The sequence below is a fragment of the Rhineura floridana genome, chromosome 2 (genome assembly GCF_030035675.1).
Source record: "Rhineura floridana isolate rRhiFlo1 chromosome 2, rRhiFlo1.hap2, whole genome shotgun sequence".
NCBI lineage: Eukaryota > Metazoa > Chordata > Lepidosauria > Squamata > Rhineuridae > Rhineura > Rhineura floridana.
This window is the reverse complement of record NC_084481.1, coordinates 108848504-108859918: the sequence shown is the minus strand read 5'-3', so window position 1 is coordinate 108859918 and position 11415 is coordinate 108848504. Positions and strand designations below refer to the sequence as shown.

At 40.8% G+C, this 11415-nt stretch overlaps 1 protein-coding gene across 1 annotated transcript in view; it reads right to left on the bottom strand.

Moving 5' to 3' along the window:
* Positions 1-562: 562 nt before the first annotated feature.
* The window catches only part of MUC2 (mucin 2, oligomeric mucus/gel-forming), a 98083-nt gene continuing 87230 nt past the window's right edge, over positions 563-11415 (bottom strand). Inside the window, exons 47-54 of the mRNA XM_061610096.1 lie at positions 10744-10848; positions 10298-10338; positions 9310-9432; positions 8425-8523; positions 7142-7270; positions 6390-6429; positions 5147-5285; positions 563-1108 (exon numbers count right to left, since the gene is read on the bottom strand). Coding sequence (XP_061466080.1) covers positions 928-1108; positions 5147-5285; positions 6390-6429; positions 7142-7270; positions 8425-8523; positions 9310-9432; positions 10298-10338; positions 10744-10848 — 857 coding nt within the window. The 3' untranslated portion in view covers positions 563-927. The remainder of the gene's footprint in view (positions 1109-5146; positions 5286-6389; positions 6430-7141; positions 7271-8424; positions 8524-9309; positions 9433-10297; positions 10339-10743; positions 10849-11415) is intronic.

Sequence of the window (11415 nt, the reverse complement as noted above, 5' to 3'; positions counted from 1 at the left end):
CCTCCTGTTTCCTTTGCATAGGCAGTGCTGTCGTCACTGGATACAGACAGTAATCAAGAATATCAGCAATCAAGATTAGTCTTGGGCAAATTGTTTGAGATGGTAGTGAGACACAAATCTCAGATAGGCTGGATTGAGGGGAAAGGTCTGGGGGAAAGCTAGGTATCATCAGCATGTAGGTGCTACTGAAAGCCATGAGATTTGATGAAGCCACCCACAGACACTGCAAAGAAAGAAAATACCAGGAGATTAAAAACAGGCAGAGCTTGGAAAAGTTACTTTTTTGAACTACAACTCCCATCAGCCCCAACCAGCATGGCCACTGGATTGGGCTGATGGGAGTTGTAGTCCAAAAAACTAATTTTTCCAAGCTCTGAAAACAGGGGAGCACCAATGGAGGCAGGGGCAGGCCATTTGCTGTTTCAGAAAATGTATAAGCATTGCCATTTTCTCTTGGAACTCCTGAAGTGAACATCATGTTCCCTTAGTCTTAAAAAGTGCCAGAGTGCAGGTGATTACGAAGAAAACTGGATGCCAAGACTTCAGTTTTGAAATGTGCCTTTATTTATTCAAAGCAGAAAGAAGCTAACTCAAAAGTCCAATACATAAACCCTCCCATTCTCTTTAACTCTGGAAAAACGTTTCTCCAATTATTTTTAAAAAACACAAATAAATAAAGCAAGCACAATGAGAACCAGTCATATTAAGAGGACTGTGGAAAATAAGGCCAAGCACTGAATTATGAATGAAAACAATCACCACCTGTGTAGTCCCTTGAACCTTTTTCTTGCTTCACTTGTAACCTGTTGTTTAGCCCTTCATGAAATGGACCTTTGACATATCAATTGCCTTTGTGACACGCTCCACAGCATTCTGTTCCTTATCCTTGGACTCTTCCGTGCTACTTTCTGCTGTGCTCTTGCGGGACTAATTCGATGAGTGTGACTGGTCACACTCGGTACTGAGACACTCACAAGTTTCCACATGAAGGTAGCGGTGCCGCTTGTTCTTCCCATCAGGGCACAGCAGTGTGATCTCCTTCATGCTCATTTTTGCTTCCCTGCAGCAAGTGCACTTGTGCGCCATTGAGTTGGCTTCAACTGAGTATCTGTTTTTGTAGCATGAGAAGACAAAAAAAAAGAGTTACTGTGTGCAATAGATTGAAATTAAGAGCAATTTTAGTGACTGAGCAGCAGTTAAAGACTGGGGGTGTAATATTAGAAAAACTCTACCTCTTGTTTCTGTGAAGTGCTTTGAACTCTCAAAAGTACTATACAAATATTTGTTATTATTGAAAATGTTTTTCTTGTTAGATTCCTTTCATATCTTTTTCCAATCCTTTATTGTTATTCACTAATAGGTAAAAAGCCTTGCGGTTTAAGAACGTACCTATAGCCCACAGTTATTTCTATCAAACTTGAAAAAGCAGGGAAATTGGGCAGCTATAGTGAATGCACCAGGGGAGCAGGAGACCTGAACTCCTCTCTGAGATATTGTACTGCCCTATAAATTGGTCAAAATGCAAACACCATTTGGGTTGGTCTTTCACAGTCCAATCCACTTCCTGTGTAGCTTGGAAGAATTTGCTAACATGTGCCTCTGAGCATATGGTGAGTGGTGGCAACACCTGCCATCTCCAAAGATAGAGAATTATATTTTTGTATGTTTGTTGGTGTTCTTCTTACTTTGCTTCTTTCCTGTCTTACTAATGTTTCTACAGAATCTAAACTAGAAAATTTTATTTCCCTCATTTATCCCAGAAATCTGTGTCAAATTTAATTTTATTAATTTCAAAGCCTTTTTATTGGTCAATGTCATATGATAGTGAAGACAGCCTTTTGTGTTTCAAATTGGAGGTTATGTTCTATTTCTATTTTGGGTGTATTAACAGTGGAATCCGAAACTGCAGTCTGATGTAAAATCAGACTGATTACAATATGTTGCTACTTCAATTATTCTAGCTATTGGAGAAAAGAGGATGCATGTTTTCATCCTGCTATGTTTAAACCACTTCATTTAAGGCAAGGTGGGCACAGTCAATTAAAAACATAGAGCACACCTAGCATTTTGCTAGAATATATTTCACCTCCCACTGTTTTATCTTGTGCAAATTGAGACACTGCTGAGGTCCACTGGAGACTATTCTGCAGAAGTCAGTGCCATTATTCCACAATTATGTTTGGAGTTTTTTTAGTGTAAATTTTGCAAAGTGTTGCTGTACTTCACATGTTCACAGAAACAGAAACAAAAGAAAATGATTTCCTATAGGAAACTTCACTAAAATTGCAAAGTAAATCAGACATATTCAAAGTAACCATCTGAACTATATCAACTCTTAATAATGTTGCTTCCTCCCTGCTAAAACAAGATCAGCACAGCACTATAGCTGCCCAATTTCCCTGCTTTTTAAAGTTTGATAGAAATAGCTGTGGGTTATAGGTACGTTCTTAAACCGCAAGGTTTTTTGCCTATTAGTGAATTTCTCTGCTTTTTAATCTGGGAGGTAAGAAATGGGATCCTGTGCAAGTTTGCTGAGAATGGATTGATCATTTGCATGCTTATTGAGTCAATGGGATTTACTCCCCTGCAATCATGCTTAGGATAGGTGAAACGTGAAACTGACTACAGGGGATGGGGAGGGCAGGAGGAGGAGGAGGGAGGGGAGGAAACGCAGAGGGGAAGACTGGGATGGGAGCAGGCAGGAGGGAGAGGGGTGGAGAAGGACAGGTTTGATCATTTGCATGTTTATTGAATTCAGTGTGATTTACTCCCGTGCAATCATGCTTAGGATAGGTAAATCTGACCAGGGGGGAGGGAGGGAGGGCTGGAGTGGGCAGGGGAGGAGGAAGAAGGAAGAGGGGAGGGGAGGAGGAAGGGAGAGGAGAGGGGAAAGAGGGGGAAAGTAGATCTGATCATTTGCATGCTTATTGAGTTCAATGGGATTTACTCCTATGCAATCTTGGTTAGGATAGGAAAACCTGACCATGGGGGAGGAGGAGTGGGAGTGGGAAGGGGTGTATTGGAGGGGGGCAAAGGAAGGGGGAGAAGAGGGCAGGTTTGATCATATGCATGCTTATAGAGTTCAGTGGTATTTACTTCCATGGAATCATGCTTAAGATAGGTAAAACTGACCATGCGGAGGAGGAAGGGGAGGGGGAGGGGGAAGGAGGGGATTGGAAGGGGACGGAGATGGGGAGGGAGGGGCAAAGGAAGGGGCGGGAAGGGGCAAGAGGGAGGGGATAGGAGGGAAGAGAAGGGAGGGTGGGTTTGATCATTTGCATACTTTCTGAGTTCAGTGGGATTTATTTCTATGCAATCATATTTGAAAATGGAAATGGACAGCCTTCAAGTCGATCCCCACCTATGGCGTCCCTTTGAATAGGGTTTTCATGGTAAATGGTATTCAGAGGTAGTTTCACCGCTGCGTTCCTCTGAGGCTGAGAGGCAGTGACTGGCCCAAGGTCACCCAGTCAGCTTCATGGCTGTGTGGGGATTTGAACCCTGGTCTCCCAGGTCGTAGCCCAACACTGACCTAGGGAAGAGGCGGGGGGAAGGGGAGTGGGAGTGAGAGGAGATTGGGTGGGTGGGCACTGGGCAGAAGGGAAGCACCTTTCCTTTCCAAAAGGAAAACATTGTGAACAGTATCATACTTTTTCAGGGTTTCCCCCACCTTTTTATTCTACAACAGGCACATGTAGCCTCCCACACAAATTTAAACCTAAGCTGTCCCTGGCTACATCCACACCAGGCCTTTATTTCACTTTGGAGAGTCATGGCTTCTCTCAAAGAATCCTGGGAAGTGTAGTTAGTGAAGGGTGCTGAGAGTTGCTAGGAGATGCCCTGTTTCTCTCACAGACCTTTAATCAGAGTAGCTGACTGTTAAACCATTCTCTCAGTGGAATAGGAGTCTCCTCTCAGCACCGTTCACAAACTACACTTCCCAGGATTCTTTGAGGGAAGCCATGACTGTCTCAAGTGAAATCAAGTCTGGTGTGGGTGTGGCCCTCTGATTAGCCAAGCCCAGCAGCTGTGAGGCTTTTAGAACACTGACAGGTGATTCTTATTGAGCATGCCCCACATTATCATTGGCTTCCAGGCAATATTTCTTAAATTAATTAAAAATCAGCCAGGCATTTTTTAAAACTTTTAAACTGCAGAAGATGAAGTTCAGAGTAAGGGGCAAGGTCAGTATTAGGATTACAGGTACTCTGTGAACATGGCTGATTTTTAATGAATTTCAACAGATTATGAGAACTCTGGCAGAAAGAAGTCCAAAAGGGCTCTGAGTTTTCCCCCTCTCTTTTTAGACTTTGAACTGTCGATTCTCTCTGACTGTTTTGTGTATCGACATGAAAATTGAAAGGGTTGTTAAACAAGCATTTCTTAGTTCAGGACTATAAATTTTGTAAGGTTTTGTTTTGAAATGAGCTTATGGGAAGCATCAGAATGGCATGGGGGATATTTTCAATTTAACATTGCGGAATGTGAAAAATCCACGCTGGCTATAGTATACAGTCACTCTCATGGCTGTATAATTTTTATTGTTATTGTTAGTTACTGTTTTTATAATCAGATGTCACACTTCTCTTGAGGAGTTGTCAGCAAAATTATCTGATTTCAGCGAGACATACTTTCAATTACATAGGATTGTACCCAAGGGAGAAATAAGAGGGAGAAAGGGAGGAAACCTCCAAGAGCATGTAATTTTTTTAAAAAAATAATCCGAATACATTTCAAACTGAGTTCTGACTAGTGTCAATCTGGTATCAATTGCCATTTAAGAGTGTCCCTGAGGAAGAAAAGTTTGAAACACAGTGGGCTGAATAACAATTTTTTTCTTGAGCACCTGGATGTTTCTTCCCTTCATTTCCCTACAATTGGTGCCTTCCTATTTGTCTATCTAAAGAAGAATTAAGCACACCTTTAAAGGGAAAGTATATATTCTGCAACTTCATTTATGCATATGGCCTGTTAATGTCCAAAACATTAGGAGAATCTGATGCCCAGATAAGCAGGAGTCTCTTCACACAGTTCTTTACAGTAACATGGTAAATTTGTATAATTAAGTTTGGAAAATATGGGATTGCTTTGTACACAAGTGGATATAAATGCATTTCAGGATCTTATTGTCATTTGGTGTACATACAGTGAGGAGGTTCCGCATTGTCCCTCACACTGAGTCACAGAGACCAGGTCTGCTGAACGGCAACCATCATAAATGATATAGTCCTTTGTTTCAGTGGGATAGCACGATGGCGCTGGTATTGGCTGAGCATTGGGTTTACCTGAAGAACAAAAGGTATCAAAAGACATTCATTCAAATGCTTTCAGAAACTTCAAGCTTTTTGCTCTCATGGACTGAGTCAAGGGTGGCACCATAATATCTGTTCACCCTGCATACCATGGTGTATAGATATTCAAAAAGCTTAACATTTTATTGAATATTCAGCCCTAGAATATATACCTAATGCAATTTGGCAACATAACTAACAACACAACCCTATACGTATTTACTCAGAAGTAAATTGGATTTTTTCCCCTAAAGCCCCTAACCACGTGGAGAGGGAATTCCTATTTTGTGTGAAGCTAGAGAAGGAAGAGGTTAGCGTCACCTCACTATGTGCTATGCTTAAGATTGGAATCACACTCTTATGGCCATAATTTAAATAACAAAAATTGAAGACATAAGCAGAAATTGTATTTGGCTCCTAGATAACTCCTTAAATTATAGTTTGGCATACAGAAGCTCAGCAGACTTTCCAGGCATGTCCCTGGAGAAGCAGGCTCTAGGAATTCTTCCCATTCCTCCTACACTCACCATAGGCTCTACAAGTTGCAAACCACCAACCAACCATTCAAAAAGAATGAGGCCAAATGATCAGTGATCCCATAAGATCTTCAGAAATCTGTATGGAAAGGTTTGTATATGCCAATGTAGTCTATTGAAATAACACTATTCCCATTACCAAAACCCTATCCTAGATTAGTTTCTAGGGCCTTTGATTCTCTAATAACAAAAAATACCTTCCAATAATTTGCATTCCTGATTTTAAATTGGACATTTTAAATATCATATTTCAGAAGAGTAAAAATATAAAGCTGAGCATCTAAACACAGTAAAGTTGCAATTGTGCTGTAATGCCATTACAGGAAAACCTATGCAAAACGTACTGCTTTCAAACATAGTTTTAGCTTAACTTTTCAAATTACAGCAACTGGTCCATTTTATTCATTTGTTTGGGTGATATCCAACTAAGTCATACTCAGAGTAGACCCACTGAAATCAATGGGTGTACTCAGAGGATGATTAACATCGAGTATCACCCTTTTGGTGTTTATTCATTTATTACAGAGAGAGATGCCATGGATATATAATTTATAATACTTACATGTTTTACAGCATCCGCTAGGCAAATACGTAATGGTGTTCTAGGGGAAAAAAAGTATTACTGAATTGTATATTCATCTAGAATGGCAAAATAAAAACCTTCCACTGAAGTGCTTACTGGATAAAGCCAGTAAACAAAGTCTTGTTTAGTCTTGTTTCATAAATCAAGAACAAGTAGGTAGGAGGTCTTTGGCTTAGAATTCTATATGTGGAACTGGTTTTTAAAAAAAACCTGTTCCTTTTAAACTTTCTTTTTAACCTTTAACTTTCAACAGTAGAAATTGTTCTTAAAAATTTTCTGAAGAAACGGATGTATGCATGCAACTGAGATACACCAGATATTTTCATTATATTAGGTTAGATTCAGATGAAGGACATAGTTGCACTTGTCCCAATGATTTCAATGGGACCTAGATTAGTAATGATGACTAACTTTTACATTGATATCAATGAGAACTAAGTGCAATTAACCTGGTCTGGATCCATCTCCTTCTGAATAGAAACATGTTTTGGTGCAGTTAGAAGCTCCAGCATTTAAAGTCAACCACAATACAATACAATACTAAAGCTAACAATCATGCAGGTATTTTTTTTAGAATCTTTTCTTTCTTTCAGACCTATCCTCACTTTTAAATGAAAGATATCCAAGAATACAGCACAAAATCCAACTATATCAGCTCTTGGTCATGATGTGTTTAAATCAAATTAAAGAATTTTCACAGGAATGAATGTGCATATTCAGTATTTACTCACAGGCTGACACATTTCCTCATTAAATGCTGGGCAGCTTATTGAAGAGGTGGAAGAGACCAGCTGCCTGTTTATGATCACACAGCTGTAAACAGTGCAGTTGTCATGTGGAGCACTCCGTCGCTCACCAGGCTGTTCAAGAAAAAGAAACAAATTCAGTACTGGCTAAACATCTTCCTGTTTTCTAAAAGTCTCACAAAGCAGATCAGGCATTATCATGAGAAAGGTTAAAATATATGAGTTTTTGCAATGGAAAGATACGACTCTTTGCCTAAGATAGGTCTCATTCATGAATGAGGCCAGTGAGTGTCAGTACTGTGGAAATGAAAGAACTGTAAGAATTATGTGTCAGAGTGATTAAGAACAGGGTTGCAACTGAATAGGCACTCATTTGGTCACCTGTAGCAAGCAATAATTACTCCTAGGTAACCAATCAGGGAAGCGTTTATGTACTGTCAGTAGCAGATAGCTGGAATAAGGAGAGTGGGGAACTAAGGGAAAGACGGAGAAATTAGAGAAGTGCAATGAAAAAGTGTTTTTAACTTTTAAAGCCACATTTGTTGCATTTATCTCCATTTTAATTGCATTTGTTTCACTCACTCTTCATCTTAACAACCTTTGTTTTCATCTTGCCATTGATTTCAATGAAGACCCACCTAGCCTTTTGGAGCCTGTACCCTAATGATTTCCATCCAAATGGCATGGGAATTGTAGACTTTTCATTACCCCCTCAGGGCACTAGTCCTGCCAAATTTCAGTCAGATTGGAAAAGGATATCCACTGCAGAGGCAATTATGAAAGAGGTAACAAAAAGCATCCTCTTAAATTCTATGGAGACCCACTTTGTTTTTGGCTGCCTATAACTTTGGTGTCACCCATCCACATTTTCAGGTAATCTACTGCTCCCTCAGGGCATCCTAGTTTAGGCCGATTGGACAAAACAAATTTAGAAAATGAAAATTTGAAAATAAAAATGAAGGTACATTCATTTTTAGTTATATATTCTTTTTATATTTAAAAAAATATAAAACTAATGGGAATGCATTTGATTCCTTTTTCATTTGTTTTCAGAATGAATGTGCACCACCAGGAGCTCACACAGAGACTTAGGCATCATGAGGATAATGGGTCATGAAATACGTGGGTGTGGATTTTATTGATTGATTTGGAGATGTCCAATCAAAGTCTTTCTCTCCATGCTAGTTGCTTTCTCTCTTGCATCAGAAGTTAAGAATTACAAGAGAATCATTACTATTTGATCTTACCATCTTTCGAAAAACACTTACTGCCAAGATGAGAACATCATTATCTTGTGTTTGTATAACACAGCTTGTCTGCACACATTTCCCACAGCAGTCACCAGGCTGTTGTATAAGAGAATATCCCTATGGAGAAAGAGATGCTCAGTTATGATGTACAAATGGGATCTGCAGTAAAATCTTGCATTGTGTAGTGCTACTGTGCAGGATTCTAGCCAACCAGCCATATCAGTTTAAAAGGGCTCCTCACTGGCCTAAGCTGGCCATGCCACCACTCCCTGCTGGGTCCCTGGATTGCCATTTTAGCCATGAATGGACAGTAGAACTGCTTTTGAATGGGAGACAAGTTCAGCTTCCATCTGTGGTGGTCACTCAACATCTTAATTTACCCCAAATGCAATGTCCCCGCTTATAGATGTATTTGTTATGTGCCTGTGAAATGATAAACGGTTTTATGGGCCATTTCAGACACTGACAACTGTGACAGATCCTACATGTACTGGTGTGTGAACCCAGCTTGGAACGGTGTATGGAAGATGAGGGTTTTAAACAGTGCAGGGAGCCTACTTGAGTAGAAAAGGGTCCGTGCTCCAGAAGTTCAGTTCCATCACATGAAGGGCCATGGGAGTAGTGATGGCAATGAGAGGGAGAGCTTGGGGTCAGACAGCATGCCCCTACTCTTCCCCCTCACATGATGGAGGGGGAATACCTGGAGAGGGGTACCACTAAACACGCTTACTCATACCAGCTTCAACTTGTATGTGGAAAGATGTTATGATGTACAAGTGGGACGTTGTATAAAGTAGGCCTGAGTCATGCTGATCAGACCCATTTCACTTACAACCATTGTTCCATAAACATTTATAGTGACTGGGCTTTGTTTTGTTTGTTTTTTAAGTGGATAATACTTACTGGTTGACATGTCTCAGTGCATGGGACAGGGCTGCAACTGACAATATTCAGATTAGTACTGTTGTCTCTTTGCTTTGTGCAGAAACATTGCTGGCACTTGTCTCCTAAGACTTCTGAACCAGGCTACAATAGGAGAGCAAAAGTTCAACTTAGCAAAGCACAACATGAAATATACCTGTTTATATTCCTTTAGGTACAAAATTACTACAAAAATGGGATAATATGAGAATGGCAGCAATGAGCGGCAGCAATAACTTTCAATCTTCCACATGGATTCTTAAATCTCATTCCATTTCATTTTTAGCTCTTGCTTATTGCCTCCTGAATATCTATCCTTGCTCCATTCACACTTTTGTTCATTTCATTGTTCCTAGCGGCAGAGGCGGGGTAGGGATAGGTCGGAGCAGCAACCGTGCTGCATCAGGGGGGTGGATCGGCAGCAGTGACTTCCCAGCAGCAGCAGCACTGCATTCTCCAGGATGCAGATGGGGTGGTATGAGAAAGTGGCAAGTTTGGGGGAGCTCTGGGTTGGAGCCCCACCCCTCAATCTTGATGCCACCTCATCTTGCCCTGCCCTGTGAGCCGCAGTGCTACCACTGGGAGGGCACGTCTGCTGCTCCACCCCTTTCACACTCTGCTGCTGATTGTTTCACAGTGCAATACTATGCTGCTGTCTGCTCAGAACAAAGTCCTCCCAGGTTCCATGGGGCTAGCTCCTAGTAACTGCAGCCTAAAGCACGAATCCTGTACATACTTTCCTGTGAGCAAACCCCACTGAACTCAGTGTTTCAGTAGACATACAGAAAGAGGTGCTGTTAAGTTCTTTGGAACTTACCAGCATTTACTGAAAAATTTAAGCTCACTAGTAAAATGGGATGTGTATCTGGGCTCTTAAAAAGGACAAATAAAGAAATCACTTCATGGAACTTCTGTTACAAGATGAAATTGTTTTCATCCCTTAGAGTCAGAAGGAAAAGGAAATGTTTACCTTGTATTCATTATTGTTAACCACACAAACTCCTTTGGGATCTACAAAAAAATAAAAAAGGAAAAAGAAGGCAACATTGAAAAGACTTCATATTTGAAGACAACTGGATACTTACAAATCATTACTATTATATAGCTCCCTGCCATACTTCCCTACATAGCAGGGTTGAGGAGCATGTGGCTCCCCAGATGTTGTCGGACTACAACTCCCATCAGCCAGCAGAGTCAGTCATCAGGGATGATGGAGAGTGTAGTCCAGCAACACCTTGAGAGCACCATGTTGGTTACCCCTGCATTAGGCTGTAAGATGAGCACAACAACCTGGAAGTAAATTCCACTAAGAGCAGGTAGATACTTCTAATGCTAAGTATGCTTAGGATCAGAAGGTTTTTCTGAACCTCCCAAAGGGTATGCTGATCCTTTCATAATGTGTTAAAATAGACTTACCACATCGATAAACAGGACAGCAGCTGCCTGCAGGAGTGTCAGTAACGGCCTCAAACCCTGGCTTACATGGAGAAGGCTGTGTTGTGCAGTCAGTGGCGTTGCATACTGTGAAAAAGAAAAGGCAAAATGGTATTACAGAAACAGTGGGAAATTCCTTAAATTGTTTTCAACCAGGACTACTGAACAGTGAATTAACCATGAATCTTGCAAATAAATATCGAACTGTGAAGTAACTGTGTATCATGAAATGGGAATACTCCCATTGTTAGGGGAAATGTAGTTAAAAGGATAGAATGGTTCTTCAGTCTATGGGATGCAGTAGCAGCCGAAGGGGGCAATCTGTCACTCCTGCCACTGTGTCCACACCAGCTCCCCATCACCTTGCCCGTCTCCCTCTCGGTAACTGGCAGTGGCACACTGCACTGGGAAGCCAGGTGAGCAACACCCACCCCGCCCACCCCACCCCACCAAGGGCTACTGCTGGAATACCTTGTTGACCATTTTTTCCATACTAAAATAGCCTGGCGCCAACACTGTTATCTTTTCGGCACCAGGTCAAGACTTTCCTCTTCGCCCAGGCATTTTAGCATGTGTTTTAAATTTTTATATTGTTTTAAATGTTTAAATTGTGTTTTAAATTGTTTTTAAAATATGTGTTTTAAATTATATATA